This window comes from Callionymus lyra, chromosome 5 (assembly GCF_982586985.1).
Source record: "Callionymus lyra chromosome 5, fCalLyr1.hap1.1, whole genome shotgun sequence".
Taxonomy (NCBI): domain Eukaryota; kingdom Metazoa; phylum Chordata; class Actinopteri; order Syngnathiformes; family Callionymidae; genus Callionymus; species Callionymus lyra.
The window spans coordinates 19,143,621-19,161,121 of record NC_141822.1 but is presented as its reverse complement, the minus strand read 5'-3'; the positions used below and the strand labels follow the sequence as shown (position 1 = coordinate 19,161,121).

General features: G+C 38.3%; 1 protein-coding gene across 1 annotated transcript in view; it reads right to left on the bottom strand.

The window, feature by feature from the left end:
- Positions 1-15,720: 15,720 nt before the first annotated feature.
- LOC148079686 (transmembrane protein 132D) overlaps positions 15,721-17,501 on the bottom strand; it is a 40,123-nt gene continuing 38,342 nt past the window's right edge. The window contains exon 10 of the mRNA XM_087791341.1: positions 15,721-17,175. Coding sequence (XP_087647467.1) covers positions 15,721-17,175 — 1,455 coding nt within the window. The remainder of the gene's footprint in view (positions 17,176-17,501) is intronic.

The following is a 17,501-nucleotide window of genomic DNA, read 5'->3' as shown; positions in this document are numbered from 1 at the left end:
TCATGTGAACGCAAATAAATATTGCCTAAATGTTGAAAATGTTGTTTTCTGAAGCCCCAAAAAAAGTTGACAATTTGACATTTCTTGACCCCGGGGGTTGAAAAAAGGGCAAAAAGTCAAGGTCTCTGAAATCGGGCAATAATGTCTTCAAACCATAGTTTATCATCAGGCGGATCATGTGAACGCAAATAAATGTTGCCTAAATGTTGAAAATGTTGTTTTCTGAAGCCCCAAAAAAAGTTGACAATTTGACATTTCTTGACCCCGGGGGTTGAAAAAAGGGCAAAAAGTCAAGGTCTCTGAAATCGGGCAATAATGTCTTTAAACCATAGTTTATCATCAGGCGGATCATGTGAACGCAAATAAATGTTGCCTAAATGTTGAAAATGTTGTTTTCTGAAGCCCCAAAAAAAGTTGACAATTTGACATTTCTTGACCCCGGGGGTTGAAAAAAGGGCAAAAAGTCAAGGTCTCTGAAATCGGGCAATAATGTCTTTAAACCATAGTTTATCATCAGGCGGATCATGTGAACGCAAATAAATGTTGCCTAAATGTTGAAAATGTTGTTTTCTGAAGCCCCAAAAAAAGTTGACAATTTGACATTTCTTGACCCCGGGGGTTGAAAAAAGGGCAAAAAGTCAAGGTCTCTGAAATCGGGCAATAATGTCTTTAAACCATAGTTTATCATCAGGCGGATCATGTGAACGCAAATAAATGTTGCCCAAATGTTGAAAATGTTGTTTTCTGAAGCCCCAAAAAAAGTTGACAATTTGACATTTCTTGACCCCGGGGGTTGAAAAAAGGGCAAAAAGTCAAGGTCTCTGAAATCGGGCAATAATGTCTTTAAACCATAGTTTATCATCAGGCGGATCATGTGAACGCAAATAAATGTTGCCTAAATGTTGAAATTGTTGTTTTCTGAAGCCCCAAAAAAAGTTGACAATTTGACATTTCTTGACCCCGGGGGTTGAAAAAAGGGCAAAAGTCAAGGTCTCTGAAATCGGGCAATAATGTCTTTAAACCATAGTTTATCATCAGGCGGATCATGTGAACGCAAATAAATGTTGCCTAAATGTTGAAAATGTTGTTTTCTGAAGCCCCAAAAAAAGTTGACAATTTGACATTTCTTGACCCCGGGGATTGAAAAAAGGGCAAAAAGTCAAGGTCTCTGAAATCAGGCAATAATGTCTTTAAACCATAGTTTATCATCAGGCGGATCATGTGAACACAAATAAATGTTGCCTAAATGTTGAAAATGTTGTTTTCTGAAGCCCCAAAAAAAGTTGACAATTTGAAATTTCTTGACCCCGAGGGGTTGAAAAAAGGGCAAAAAGTCAAGGTCTCTGAAATCGGGCAATAATGTCTTTAAACCATAGTTTATCATCAGGCGGATCATGTGAACGCAAATAAATGTTGCCTAAATGTTGAAAATGTTGTTTTCTGAAGCCCCAAAAAAAGTTGACAATTTGACATTTCTTGACCCCGGGGGTTGAAAAAAGGGCAAAAAGTCAAGGTCTCTGAAATCGGGCAATAATGTCTTTAAACCATAGTGTATCATCAGGTGGATCATGTGAACGCAAATAAATGTTGCCTAAATGTTGAAAATGTTGTTTTCTGAAGCCCCAAAAAAAGTTGACAATTTGACATTTCTTGACCCCGGGGGTTGAAAAAAGGGCAAAAAGTCAAGGTCTCTGAAATCGGGCAATAATGTCTTTAATCCATAGTTTATCATCAGGCGGATCATGTGAACGCAAATAAATGTTGCCTAAATGTTGAAAATGTTGTTTTCTGAAGCCCCAAAAAAAGTTGACGATTTGACATTTCTTGACCCCGGGGGTTGAAAAAAGGGCAAAAAGTCAAGGTCTCTGAAATCGGGCAATAATGTCTTTAAACCATAGTTTATCATCAGGTGGATCATGTGAACGCAAATAAATGTTGCCTAAATGTTGAAAATGTTGTTTTCTGAAGCCCCAAAAAAAGTTGACAATTTGACATTTCTTGACCCCGGGGGTTGAAAAAAGGGCAAAAAGTCAAGGTCTCTGAAATCGGGCAATAATGTCTTTAAACCATAGTTTATCATCAGGCGGATCATGTGAACGCAAATAAATGTTGCCTAAATGTTGAAAATGTTGTTTTCTGAAGCCCCAAAAAAAGTTGACAATTTGACATTTCTTGACCCCGGGGGTTGAAAAAAGGGCAAAAAGTCAAGGTCTCTGAAATCGGGCAATAATGTCTTTAAACCATAGTTTATCATCAGGCGGATCATGTGAACGCAAATAAATGTTGCCTAAATGTTGAAAATGTTGTTTTCTGAAGCCCCAAAAAAAGTTGACAATTTGACATTTCTTGACCCCGGGGGTTGAAAAAAAGGGCAAAAAGTCAAGGTCTCTGAAATCGGGCAATAATGTCTTTAAACCATAGTTTATCATCAGGCGGATCATGTGAACGCAAATAAATGTTGCCTAAATGTTGAAAATGTTGTTTTCTGAAGCCCCAAAAAAAGTTGACAATTTGACATTTCTTGACCCCGGGGGTTGAAAAAAGGGCAAAAAGTCAAGGTCTCTGAAATCGGGCAATAATGTCTTCAAACCATAGTTTATCATCAGGCGGATCATGTGAACGCAAATAAATGTTGCCTAAATGTTGAAAATGTTGTTTTCTGAAGCCCCAAAAAAAGTTGACAATTTGACATTTCTTGACCCCAGGGGTTGAAAAAAGGGCAAAAAGTCAAGGTCTCTGAAATCGGGCAATAATGTCTTTAAACCATAGTTTATCATCAGGCGGATCATGTGAACGCAAATAAATGTTGCCTAAATGTTGAAAATGTTGTTTTCTGAAGCCCCAAAAAAAGTTGACAATTTGACATTTCTTGACCCCGGGGGTTGAAAAAAGGGCAAAAAGTCAAGGTCTCTGAAATCGGGCAATAATGTCTTTAAACCATAGTTTATCATCAGGCGGATCATGTGAACGCAAATAAATGTTGCCTAAATGTTGAAAATGTTGTTTTCTAAAGCCCCAAAAAAAGTTGACAATTTGACATTTCTTGACCCCGGGGGTTGAAAAAAGGGCAAAAAGTCAAGGTCTCTGAAATCGGGCAATAAAGTCTTTAAACCATAGTTTATCATCAGGTGGATCATGTGAACGCAAATAAATGTTGCCTAAATGTTGAAAATGTTGTTTTCTGAAGCCCCAAAAAAAGTTGACAATTTGACATTTCTTGACCCCGGGGGTTGAAAAAAGGGCAAAAAGTCAAGGTCTCTGAAATCGGGCAATAATGTCTTTAAACCATAGTTTATCATCAGGCGGATCATGTGAACGCAAATAAATGTTGCCTAAATGTTGAAAATGTTGTTTTCTGAAGCCCCAAAAAAAGTGGACAATTTGACATTTCTTGACCCCGGGGGTTGAAAAAAGGGCAAAAAGTCAAGGTCTCTGAAATCGGGCAATAATGTCTTTAAACCATAGTTTATCATCAGGCGGATCATGTGAACGCAAATAAATGTTGCCTAAATGTTGAAAATGTTGTTTTCTGAAGCCCCAAAAAAAGTGGACAATTTGACATTTCTTGACCCCGGGGGTTGAAAAAAGGGCAAAAAGTCAAGGTCTCTGAAATCGGGCAATAATGTCTTTAAACCATAGTTTATCATCAGGCGGATCATGTGAACGCAAATAAATGTTGCCTAAATGTTGAAAATGTTGTTTTCTGAAGCCCCAAAAAAAGTTGACAATTTGACATTTCTTGACCCCGGGGGTTGAAAAAAGGGCAAAAAGTCAAGGTCTCTGAAATCGGGCAATAATGTCTTTAAACCATAGTTTATCATCAGGCGGATCATGTGAACGCAAATAAATGTTGCCTAAATGTTGAAAATGTTGTTTTCTGAAGCCCCAAAAAAAGTGGACAATTTGACATTTCTTGACCCCGGGGGTTGAAAAAAGGGCAAAAAGTCAAGGTCTCTGAAATCGGGCAATAATGTCTTTAAACCATAGTTTATCATCAGGCGGATCATGTGAACGCAAATAAATGTTGCCTAAATGTTGAAAATGTTGTTTTCTAAAGCCCCAAAAAAAGTTGACAATTTGACATTTCTTGACCCCGGGGGTTGAAAAAAGGGCAAAAAGTCAAGGTCTCTGAAATCGGGCAATAAAGTCTTTAAACCATAGTTTATCATCAGGTGGATCATGTGAACGCAAATAAATGTTGCCTAAATGTTGAAAATGTTGTTTTCTGAAGCCCCAAAAAAAGTTGACAATTTGACATTTCTTGACCCCGGGGGTTGAAAAAAGGGCAAAAAGTCAAGGTCTCTGAAATCGGGCAATAATGTCTTTAAACCATAGTTTATCATCAGGCGGATCATGTGAACGCAAATAAATGTTGCCTAAATGTTGAAAATGTTGTTTTCTGAAGCCCCAAAAAAAGTGGACAATTTAACATTTCTTGACCCCGGGGGTTGAAAAAAGGGCAAAAAGTCAAGGTCTCTGAAATCGGGCAATAATGTCTTTAAACCATAGTTTATCATCAGGCGGATCATGTGAACGCAAATAAATGTTGCCTAAATGTTGAAAATGTTGTTTTCTGAAGCCCCAAAAAAAGTGGACAATTTGACATTTCTTGACCCCGGGGGTTGAATAAAGGACAAAAAGTCAAGGTCTCTGAAATTGGGCAATAATGTCTTTAAACCATAGTTTATCATCAGGCGGATCATGTGAACGCAAATAAATGTTGCCTAAATGTTGAAAATGTTGTTTTCTGAAGCCCCAAAAAAAGTTGACAATTTGACATTTCTTGACCCCGGGGGTTGAAAAAAGGGCAAAAAGTCAAGGTCTCTGAAATCGGGCAATAATGTCTTTAAACCATAGTTTATCATCAGGCGGATCATGTGAACGCAAATAAATGTTGCCTAAATGTTGAAAATGTTGTTTTCTGAAGCCCCAAAAAAAGTTGACAATTTGACATTTCTTGACCCCGGGGGTTGAAAAAAGGGCAAAAAGTCAAGGTCTCTGAAATCGGGCAATAATGTCTTTAAACCATAGTTTATCATCAGGCGGATCATGTGAACGCAAATAAATGTTGCCTAAATGTTGAAAATGTTGTTTTCTGAAGCCCCAAAAAAAGTTGACAATTTGACATTTCTTGACCCCGGGGGTTGAAAAAAGGGCAAAAAGTCAAGGTCTCTGAAATCGGGCAATAATGTCTTTAAACCATAGTTTATCATCAGGCGGATCATGTGAACGCAAATAAATGTTGCCTAAATGTTGAAAATTTTGTTTTCTGAAGCCCCAAAAAAAGTTGACAATTTGACATTTCTTGACCCCGGGGGTTGAAAAAAGGGCAAAAAGTCAAGGTCTCTGAAATCGGGCAATAATGTCTTTAAACCATAGTTTATCATCAGGCGGATCATGTGAACGCAAATAAATGTTGCCTAAATGTTGAAAATGTTGTTTTCTGAAGCCCCAAAAAAAGTTGACAATTTGACATTTCTTGACCCCGGGGGTTGAAAAAAGGGCAAAAAGTCAAGGTCTCTGAAATCGGGCAATAATGTCTTTAAACCATAGTTTATCATCAGGCGGATCATGTGAACGCAAATAAATGTTGCCTAAATGTTGAAAATGTTGTTTTCTCAAGCCCCAAAAAAAGTTGACAATTTGACATTTCTTGACCCCGGGGGTTGAAAAAAAGGGCAAAAAGTCAAGGTCTCTGAAATCGGGCAATAATGTCTTTAAACCATAGTTTATCATCAGGCGGATCATGTGAACGCAAATAAATGTTGCCTAAATGTTGAAAATGTTGTTTTCTGAAGCCCCAAAAAAAGTTGACAATTTGACATTTCTTGACCCCGGGGGTTGAAAAAAGGGCAAAAAGTCAAGGTCTCTGAAATCGGGCAATAATGTCTTTAAACCATAGTTTATCATTAGGCGGATCATGTGAACGCAAATAAATGTTGCCTAAATGTTGAAAATGTTGTTTTCTGAAGCCCCAAAAAAAGTTGACAATTTGACATTTCTTGACCCCGGGGGTTGAAAAAAGGGCAAAAAGTCAAGGTCTCTGAAATCGGGCAATAATGTCTTTAAACCATAGTTTATCATCAGGCGGATCATGTGAACGCAAATAAATGTTGCCTAAATGTTGAAAATGTTGTTTTCTGAAGCCCCAAAAAAAGTTGACAATTTGACATTTCTTGACCCCGGGGGTTGAAAAAAGGGCAAAAAGTCAAGGTCTCTGAAATTGGGCAATAATGTCTTTAAACCATAGTTTATCATCAGGCGGATCATGTGAACGCAAATAAATGTTGCCTAAATGTTGAAAATGTTGTTTTCTGAAGCCCCAAAAAAAGTGGACAATTTGACATTTCTTGACCCCGGGGGTTGAATAAAGGGCAAAAAGTCAAGGTCTCTGAAATTGGGCAATAATTTCTTTAAACCATAGTTTATCATCAGGCGGATCATGTGAACGCAAATAAATGTTGCCTAAATGTTGAAAATGTTGTTTTCTGAAGCCCCAAAAAAAGTTGACAATTTGACATTTCTTGACCCCGGGGGTTGAAAAAAGGGCAAAAAGTCAAGGTCTCTGAAATCGGGCAATAATGTCTTTAAACCATAGTTTATCATCAGGCGGATCATGTGAACGCAAATAAATGTTGCCTAAATGTTGAAAATGTTGTTTTCTGAAGCCCCAAAAAAAGTTGACAATTTGACATTTCTTGACCCCGGGGGTTGAAAAAATGGCAAAAAGTCAAGGTCTCTGAAATCGGGCAATAATGTCTTTAAACCATGGTTTATCATCAGGTGGATCATGTGAACGCAAATAAATGTTGCCTAAATGTTGAAAATGTTGTTTTCTGAAGCCCCAAAAAAAGTTGACAATTTGACATTTCTTGACCCCGGGGGTTGAAAAAAGGGCAAAAAGTCAAGGTCTCTGAAATCGGGCAATAATGTCTTTAAACCATAGTTTATCATCAGGCGGATCATGTGAACGCAAATAAATGTTGCCTAAATGTTGAAAATGTTGTTTTCTGAAGCCCCAAAAAAAGTTGACAATTTGACATTTCTTGACCCCGGGGTTGAAAAAAGGGCAAAAAGTCAAGGTCTCTGAAATCGGGCAATAATGTCTTTAAACCATAGTTTATCATCAGGCGGATCATGTGAACGCAAATAAATGTTGCCTAAATGTTGAAAATGTTGTTTTCTGAAGCCCCAAAAAAAGTGGACAATTTGACATTTCTTGACCCCGGGGGTTGAATAAAGGGCAAAAAGTCAAGGTCTCTGAAATTGGGCAATAATGTCTTTAAACCATAGTTTATCATCAGGCGGATCATGTGAACGCAAATAAATGTTGCCTAAATGTTGAAAATGTTGTTTTCTGAAGCCCCAAAAAAAGTTGACAATTTGACATTTCTTGACCCCGGGGGTTGAAAAAAGGGCAAAAAGTCAAGGTCTCTGAAATCGGGCAATAATGTCTTTAAACCATAGTTTATCATCAGGCGGATCATGTGAACGCAAATAAATGTTGCCTAAATGTTGAAAATGTTGTTTTCTGAAGCCCCAAAAAAGTTGACAATTTGACATTTCTTGACCCCGGGGGTTGAAAAAAGGGCAAAAAGTCAAGGTCTCTGAAATCGGGCAATAATGTCTTTAAACCATAGTTTATCATCAGGCGGATCATGTGAACGCAAATAAATGTTGCCTAAATGATGAAAATGTTGTTTTCTGCAGCCCCAAAAAAAGTTGACAATTTGACATTTCTTGACCCCGGGGGTTGAAAAAAAGGGCAAAAAGTCAAGGTCTCTGAAATCGGGCAATAATGTCTTTAAACCATAGTTTATCATCAGGCGGATCATGTGAAGGCAAATAAATGTTGCCTAAATGTTGAAAATGTTGTTTTCTGAAGCCCCAAAAAAAGTTGACAATTTGACATTTCTTGACCCCGGGGGTTGAAAAAAGGGCAAAAAGTCAAGGTCTCTGAAATTGGGCAATAATGTCTTTAAACCATAGTTTATCATCAGGCGGATCATGTCAACGCAAATAAATGTTGCCTAAATGTTGAAAATGTTGTTTTCTGAAGCCCCAAAAAAAGTTGACAATTTGACATTTCTTGACCCCGGGGGTTGAAAAAAAGGGCAAAAAGTCAAGGTCTCTGAAATCGGGCAATAATGTCTTTAAACCATAGTTTATCATCAGGCGGATCATGTGAACGCAAATAAATGTTGCCTAAATGTTGAAAATGTTGTTTTCTGAAGCCCCAAAAAAAGTTGACAATTTGACATTTTTCTTGACCCGGGGGGTTGAAAAAAGGGCAAAAAGTCAAGGTCTCTGAAATCGGGCAATAATGTCTTTAAACCATAGTTTATCATCAGGCGGATCATGTGAACGCAAATAAATGTTGCCTAAATGTTGAAAATGTTGTTTTCTGAAGCCCCAAAAAAAGTGGACAATTTGACATTTCTTGACCCCGAGGGTTGAATAAAGGGCAAAAAGTCAAGGTCTCTGAAATTGGGCAATAATGTCTTTAAACCATAGTTTATCATCAGGCGGATCATGTGAACGCAAATAAATGTTGCCTAAATGTTGAAAATGTTGTTTTCTGAAGCCCCAAAAAAAGTTGACAATTTGACATTTCTTGACCCCGGGGGTTGAAAAAAGGGCAAAAAGTCAAGGTCTCTGAAATCGGGCAATAATGTCTTTAAACCATAGTTTATCATCAGGCGGATCATGTGAACGCAAATAAATGTTGCCTAAATGTTGAAAATGTTGTTTTCTGAAGCCCCAAAAAAAGTTGACAATTTGACATTTCTTGACCCTGGGGGTTGAAAAAAGGGCAAAAAGTCAAGGTCTCTGAAATCGGGCAATCATTTCTTTAAACCATAGTTTATCATCAGGCGGATCATGTGAACGCAAATAAATGTTGCCTAAATGATGAAAATGTTGTTTTCTGCAGCCCCAAAAAAAGTTGACAATTTGACATTTCTTGACCCCGGGGGTTGAAAAAAAGGGCAAAAAGTCAAGGTCTCTGAAATCGGGCAATAATGTCTTTAAACCATAGTTTATCATCAGGCGGATCATGTGAACGCAAATAAATGTTGCCTAAATGTTGAAAATGTTGTTTTCTGAAGCCCCAAAAAAAGTTGACAATTTGACATTTCTTGACCCCGGGGGTTGAAAAAAGGGCAAAAAGTCAAGGTCTCTGAAATCGGGCAATAATGTCTTTAAACCATAGTTTGTCATCAGGCGGATCATGTCAACGCAAATAAATGTTGCCTAAATGTTGAAAATGTTGTTTTCTGAAGCCCCAAAAAAAGTTGACAATTTGACATTTCTTGACCCCGGGGGTTGAAAAAAAGGGCAAAAAGTCAAGGTCTCTGAAATCGGGCAATAATGTCTTTAAACCATAGTTTATCATCAGGCGGATCATGTGAACGCAAATAAATGTTGCCTAAATGTTGAAAATGTTGTTTTCTGAAGCCCCAAAAAAAGTTGACAATTTGACATTTTTCTTGACCCGGGGGGTTGAAAAAAGGGCAAAAAGTCAAGGTCTCTGAAATCGGGCAATAATGTCTTTAAACCATAGTTTATCATCAGGCGGATCATGTGAACGCAAATAAATGTTGCCTTAATGTTGAAAATGTTGTTTTCTGAAGCCCCAAAAAAAGTTGACAATTTGACATTTCTTGACCCCGGGGGTTGAATAAAGGGCAAAAAGTCAAGGTCTCTGAAATTGGGCAATAATGTCTTTAAACCATAGTTTATCATCAGGCGGATCATGTGAACGCAAATAAATGTTGCCTAAATGTTGAAAATGTTGTTTTCTGAAGCCCCAAAAAAAGTTGACAATTTGACATTTCTTGACCCCGGGGGTTGAAAAAAGGGCAAAAAGTCAAGGTCTCTGAAATTGGGCAATAATGTCTTTAAACCATAGTTTATCATCAGGCGGATCATGTGAACGCAATTAAATGTTGACTAAATGTTGAAAATGTTGTTTTCTGAAGCCCCAAAAAAAGTTGACAATTTGACATTTCTTGACCCCGGGGGTTGAAAAAAGGGCAAAAAGTCAAGGTCTCTGAAATCGGGCAATAATGTCTTTAAACCATAGTTTATCATCAGGCGGATCATGTGAACGCAAATAAATGTTGCCTAAATGTTGAAAATGTTGTTTTCTGAAGCCCCAAAAAAAGTTGACAATTTGACATTTCTTGACCCCGGGGGTTGATAAAAAGGGCAAAAAGTCAAGGTCTCTGAAGTCGGGCAATAATGTCTTTAAACCATAGTTTATCATCAGGCGGATCATGTGAACGCAAATAAATGTTGCCTAAATGTTGAAAATGTTGTTTTCTGAAGCCCCAAAAAAAGTTGACAATTTGACATTTCTTGACCCCGGGGGTTGAAAAAAGGGCAAAAAGTCAAGGTCTCTGAAATTGGGCAATAATGTCTTTAAACCATAGTTTATCATCAGGCGGATCATGTGAACGCAAATAAATGTTGCCTAAATGTTGAAAATGTTGTTTTCTGAAGCCCCAAAAAAAGTTGACAATTTGACATTTCTTGACCCCGGGGGTTGAAAAAAGGGCAAAAAGTCAAGGTCTCTGAAATCGGGCAATAATGTCTTTAAACCATAGTTTATCATCAGGCGGATCATGTGAACGCAAATAAATGTTGCCTAAATGTTGAAAATGTTGTTTTCTGAAGTCCCAAAAAAAGTTGACAATTTGACATTTCTTGACCCGGGGGTTGAAAAAAGGGCAAAAAGTCAAGGTCTCTGAAATCTGTCAATAATGTCTTTAAACCATAGTTTATCATCAGGCGGATCATGTGAACGCAAATAAATGTTGCCTAAATGTTGAAAATGTTGTTTTCTGAAGTCCCAAAAAAAGTTGACAATTTGACATTTCTTGACCCCGGGGGTTGAAAAAAGGGCAAAAGTCAAGGTCTCTGAAATCGGGCAATAATGTCTTTAAACCATAGTTTATCATCAGGCGGATCATGTGAACGCAAATAAATGTTGCCTAAATGTTGAAAATGTTGTTTTCTGAAGTCCCAAAAAAAGTTGACAATTTGACATTTCTTGACCCCGGGGGTTGAAAAAAGGGCAAAAAGTCAAGGTCTCTGAAATCGGTCAATAATGTCTTTAAACCATAGTTTATCATCAGGCGGATCATGTGAACGCAAATAAATGTTGCCTAAATGTTGAAAATGTTGTTTTCTGAAGCCCCAAAAAAAGTTGACAATTTGACATTTCTTGACCCCGGGGGTTGAAAAAAGGGCAAAAAGTCAAGGTCTCTGAAATCGGGCAATAATGTCTTTAAACCATAGTTTATCATCAGGCGGATCATGTGAATGCAAATAAATGTTGCCTAAATGTTGAAAATGTTGTTTTCTGAAGCCCCAAAAAAAGTTGACAATTTGACATTTCTTGACCCCGGGGGTTGAAAAAAGGGCAAAAAGTCAAGGTCTCTGAAATCGGGTAATAATGTCTTTAAACCATAGTTTATCATCAGGCGGATCATGTGAACGCAAACAAATGTTGCCTAAATGTTGAAAATGTTGTTTTCTGAAGCCCCAAAAAAAGTTGACAATTTGACATTTCTTGACCCCGGGGGTTGAAAAAAGGGCTAAAAGTCAAGCTCTCTGAAATCGGGCAATAATGTCTTTAAACCATAGTTTATCATCAGGCGGATCATGTGAACGCAAACAAATGTTGCCTAAATGTTGAAAATGTTGGTTTCTAAAGCCTCAAAAAAAGTTGAAAATTTGACATTTCTTGACCCCGGGGGTTGAAAAAGGGCTAAAAGTCAAGGTCTCTGAAATCGGGCAATAATGTCTTTAAACCATAGTTTATCATCAGGCGGATCATGTGAACGCAAATAAATGTTGCCTAAATGTTGAAAATGTTGTTTTCTAAAGCCTCAAAAAATATGAAAATTTGACATTTCTTGGCCCCGGGGGTTGAAAAAGGGCTAAAAGTCAAGGTCTCTGAAATCGGGCAATAATGTCTTTAAACCTTAGTTTATCATCAGGCGGATCATGTGAACGCAAATAAATGTTGCCTAAATGTTGAAAATGTTGTTTTCTGAAGCCCCAAAAAAAGTTGACAATTTGACATTTCTTGACCCCGGGGGTTGAAAAAAGGGCAAAAAGTCAAGGTCTCTGAAATCGGGCAATAATGTCTTTAAACCATAGTTTATCATCAGGCGGATCATGTAAACGCAAATAAATGTTGCCTAAATGTTGAAAATGTTGTTTTCTGAAGCCCCAAAAAAAGTTGACAATTTGACATTTCTTGACCCCGGGGGTTGAAAAAAGGGCAAAAAGTCAAGGTCTCTGAAATCGGGCAATAATGTCTTTAAACCATAGTTTATCATCAGGCGGATAATGTGAACACATATAATTGTTGCCTAAATGTTGAAAATGTTGTTTTCTGAAGCCTCAAAAAAAGTATAAAATTCCATCTATTTTGACTACAGAAAGTTGAAAATATGGTGAAAAATCAAGGTCTCCGAAAACAGGAAATAAGTCTTTAAACCATAGTTTAATATCTTGCAGGTCATGTGAACAGAAAAAAAAAGCTTGCCCAAATGTTGAAAATGTTTTTTTCTGAAGCCTCAAAAAAGTAGAAAATTCCATCTATTTTGACTACAGAAAGTTGAAAATATGGTGAAAAATCAAGGTCTCCGAAAACAGGAAATAAGTCTTTAAACCATAGTTTAATATCTTGCAGGTCATGTGAACAGAAAAAAAAGGTTGCCCAAATGTTGAAAATGTTTTTTTCTGAAGCCTCCAAAAAAGTAGAAAATGTCCATGTATTTTGACTACAGAAAGTTAAAAAAATTGTGAAAAAGCAATGTTTTTTACCCATTTTCGAAGTTTTAGTAACGAAAATACCTTGAATTTTTTTCTTGAGACTTTAGAAAACAACATTTTTGACATTTAGGCATGGTCCGCCAGATATTAAAACATGGTTTTAAGACATTATTTCCCAGTTTCAGAGTTTTTAGCGTTTTTTAGAAGTTCTGCCAACGAAAATATATCTCATTTTTTTGAGACTTCAGTAAACAACATTTTTAGCATTTTGGCAACATTTATTTGTGTTCACATTGTTCGCCAGATATAAAACTATGGTTTTAACAACAAAAATATGTCCTTTTTTTCCATTTTTTTTTATAAAAACCTTCGCGTTAATCTCTGTGGACACTGTCTGGTGGAAACTCACCATGGATTGAAGATCTTGGCTGCTGGTCAAAAACTAAGTGACGTTGAGGTAAGAAGCAAGTGAACCATCCAACCTCCCCTTGATAAGGCTGGTCGGTTCCGCTGGGTCTATGCCGGTCAAGTGATACTTGAAGTCTTGAAAAATCAGAGGACCCAAAAGCGGGGAAAAGTCTTGGAAACAACTGGCTTTTTCATCTTGTTTTGGAACTCATTTAGACGATGGAACGTTGTGGTCTCTGAAAATATTCACACTTCATTAAGCTTCATCAGCTCATCCCTGAAGTTAATAGATAGAAACCTGTCAAGAAAAATGTACCCAAAAAAAATGGATCCTGAGTTTGGCATGTATTTTTGTTGGTTATACAGCAACTGTTTAATTGATGACTTAAAAGGTGACTTGTTTTCATGGATTTAATGGTATAAACACAAAGAAATCCAGTTTTGTAGATTAAGTGTAAAAAAAGTAGTGCTCAGTGATTCCTCTGAAGAAAAAAAAGGTCTTGTAACTCACTGCATTTATGTCTCTATAATAATCCTGTCTGTCAATTTTTCGATAGGGATCAGACCTCGTCCTGCAGCGCGACACAACAGGGCAGGCATCGACACACACACGGCATACATCTATGAACACATCTCCTCTGAGTTTGTTTACTTCTCCTTCCACTGCTGAACAGATAAATAGACGGCGAGAGTTTTCCGATGCACCAGACACAGAGGAGGCAGCAGGTCTGGGATAAGGATATTAAAAAACAGTTTTTATCAACACTCCATTCACACCGTAAAGTTGAGAAAAAAAACGTCCAGGGTTGCAACTTTCTGCACCGGATATTTAACGTTTAATCTAAATTCTTTTTGCCTCAAATGTTCATTTTCAATGGATAAATGACGCTTTGCCACACATCATCTTTAACAAAGCACATAAAGACCTTTTTCCTGCTGGGTCTCTTTTTTATGAGGCTTCTGTGTTTTGCGTAGTCGTCACCACTCTTGCTCCGAATATTGCCGCGGTCGTCAAACAAGGAATTTATGACGTCAGAATTAAATCACTGGTGATGAAAGTAAATCAAATCCTTTTGATTCATACCAGAGCTTTAGTTAATCCCATCCATTTACCACAGACTACCATGAACACAGATCTTCTCATTTATAGTATTAAGAACATTAAAAAGAAATGAATAGTTGAGGAAAAACTCACAGGTTACCAAATATCTGTTTGATCTTTTTTGGTAGAATTGCATAGGGAGTCCACAATACCCTTTGGTTTAAGAAAACAGGAGATTACAGAAAAAAGACGGCAGCATAATATTATTACTTATTCTTTTTTTTTTTTTACAGTTGAATATGTTAATTTTCTCTACCGAGACCACAATTAGACATTTTGACAAATTGCATAACCAGGCACCTTGGAGGAGCAGGCTGCCGACGGTACTTTTATTAAAAGAGTCAGTAACAATGCTCACCTCAACTCTGTAGCTTTTATTTGCATAGCTCATATTTCATTTCCATATTATGGGGAAAAACACTCGTTACAGATTGAAAAAGAATCGTCTCTGACAAATAGCACAGCAGTTCTCAGGAGACATAAAGAGTAAGAGTAAGAGTATGAAAAAAAAAAAAAGGTTGGATATTATGGTTTTAGAGAAATATTCTTAACCATGCTGCGTTTATCTAGACAACTACCGTTGTATTTGAACAAGGGGTAAAAGACATTTTGAATAACATCGTTTGCATATATAATTGAGCATAAAAGTTCAAATCCATTGTTTATTTTTTAAATACAAAAGTATTGTTTGTTAATAAAAAATCATATGTATTCTTAAAGATATTTAATCACTGTACAATTAATAGATTCTCAGTATCTACATCCATGAAATTCCCTTTTTACATTTATTTACTGGTTCTGACACTCTTAAAGCCGAGTTTACGCTTGAATCTTTCATTTACAAAAACTGTTTGGAAAAATATAGTTAAAAATTCTTATGCAACGTTTGTCCTCACACTATTTTGAGTTAAGGGTGAAATGAGTTCAAGCTTTTTTGTAGAGATTACTTTTGTCAGTGTTACTGAATTGAGACAGTAATTCCATTAGCTGAGGACATATCCAACCAGGATTATGACCCCTCATTGTGCTACGATGTAATAAATGAAAGATTATGGATGAATATAACTGTGAAGTGTCCCTATATAGACCTAAAAAATAAAGATCTTGATAGAATACTGCAAAATGTATTCAATGATTATATCGTCTCCTCTGCATAGAAGTACATTTTGCTTAACCCCTTGTGTTATCTCAGGGTCAAGGTGACCCAAAGGCCAGAAAACAAATGGGTTTGTGGTATCCCTTGTGTTGTCCCTGGGTCAAAAGGGAACGACCTCAGCCACTGAATTGGTTTTGGGACCCTCGGGTCACCTTGAGGGTTAAATACATTGATTTCCAGAGTAGTCATGGATTTAACACCCTTAAAGAAATGATTCAGTGAATACACAGTTTTTTTTTCCTCGCGTTAAATCTCCTGTACATAATCACTGAGGCTCTCCGAGAGGTCTGACCACTGGCCATGGCATGTCCGGCAATGGCATCTGTAACTCAGCAGGGGGCGCCTGATTCTGTGCCTGTTGATTGGACCAGTTGAGCTCCACTCCATTTCTTTTTAGCGCCGCGAGGTGCTTGATGTCAAGAGTGGTGAATGTGGTGAACTGGACTTGATTCCTCTTGCTAGTCGGGGAATGAAGCGGTTCATTGCGATGCGGCCTTGCTAGCAAAGTGGCCGAGCGGTTTGCCATGGGATCGATGGGTTTTCTTTTCCCCTGTTGATGGGAGCTCGCCCTGCTTCGGCCCAGGGTCGCAGTCCTTTCAGGGTTGACCGGTATGCTGACAGTTGGTAGGGGGGCGTCAACACTGCCTTGTCCCTCTGAGTCTAGAGAATGCCGGGGCTGCAGAGGAGCTCTGTCCACCTTTCGCTTCAGTGTTGACGTTTGATTCGGTACGCCTGGTACAGGGTCCCCATTATTATTGTGCCCAAGCCAAACCCAGTCATGCTTGTGATTCTTCTCAGAAGTGGGCGCTTGACTATATTTAATAGGGGTCTTGTGTCTCCGGAAACAAAGCTTATATGAAGCACAGTTGAGCAAAAAACCCAGGATGGCGAAACAAGAGACCCCTAGCAGAGCATACATGCCGAGTTCCAAGTCAGACATGGCTTTAAATGTCTCAATAAAGTCGCTATCTATTAGTCTGGGGGTTTTAAACTTGGGTGTGTCTTTCTTCGGGACAACTTCTGATTCATCGATAATCTTATTGTTGGGTGTCTCTGAATTATCAAGCATATTTCCATACCCTTTCTGCTCTTCCTGGTCTTTACTCCTTATAACACTTGTAGCGTTCGGTCCGGTGGAGGTCGTCGTGGTACGAGAGCTTTTCCGGCCGAAAGTCGTAACAGCCGGTGCGGGAGGTTTTACTGAGTTCACATTAGGCATTCTGGTTGCAACTGGGTTTCGCATTGTGGTTGAAGAAAATACTGATGTGGTGGCCTCCACCACAGAGGAGCCAGGCTGGATGTTGACTGTCCTTCTGAGCAGCCATTTACCGACATCCGTGAAAGTCTCTCTTGAGGTGACTGTGGTTTTGACTTCTCCCAAAGCTTCAGACGCAACTCCTGCATTGTCTTTCAACCCGCTTACAACATCTGCTCTACTGTTCGGGAAGTTGATCCTGAGGAGTCCGGAGCCAACTACCAACTTGCTCTTCCTCTTTGACTTCTGGCATTCCTCGCAGATGCGTAGCTCCACCTTCACGACGGCACTCTGGCCCTCACCCTCACGCTGGGCCACGACAAACGTGGACTGGGGTGTCCGACGCACCACTGCGACGGACTCATCTGGAGTGGAGACGGTTAGCGAGTAGACATTTTGGTCAAACAGTTTGAGGGGAGTAACTGCACCGTCGCTGAACTGAATCCAGCAGCTCACCACAGCTTCCTGAAAGACAGTGAGGAGGGAGGACATACAGTGAGATAATGAATAGTAAATTGAATAATGGAACTTAACATGTCATAACGTTGTTATATATACTGCTGCTGTTCGAACAAAGATGATGCAGAGGGTGTGTCGTGGCCATGGAAACCACACAGACTGTAGTGGGAGTGATATTTTGATATAATGCACTGATGTTCATTTGATGATAAACTTCTAATTAACCTAAAGTACATCCCTGTGGTGTATTAAGAACCTTAAAGTAGTTATTGTGAGGTGGATTCATTCAAACGTGCGCCACTGAAGGCCTATGTGTAAAATGCAGGGCCCAC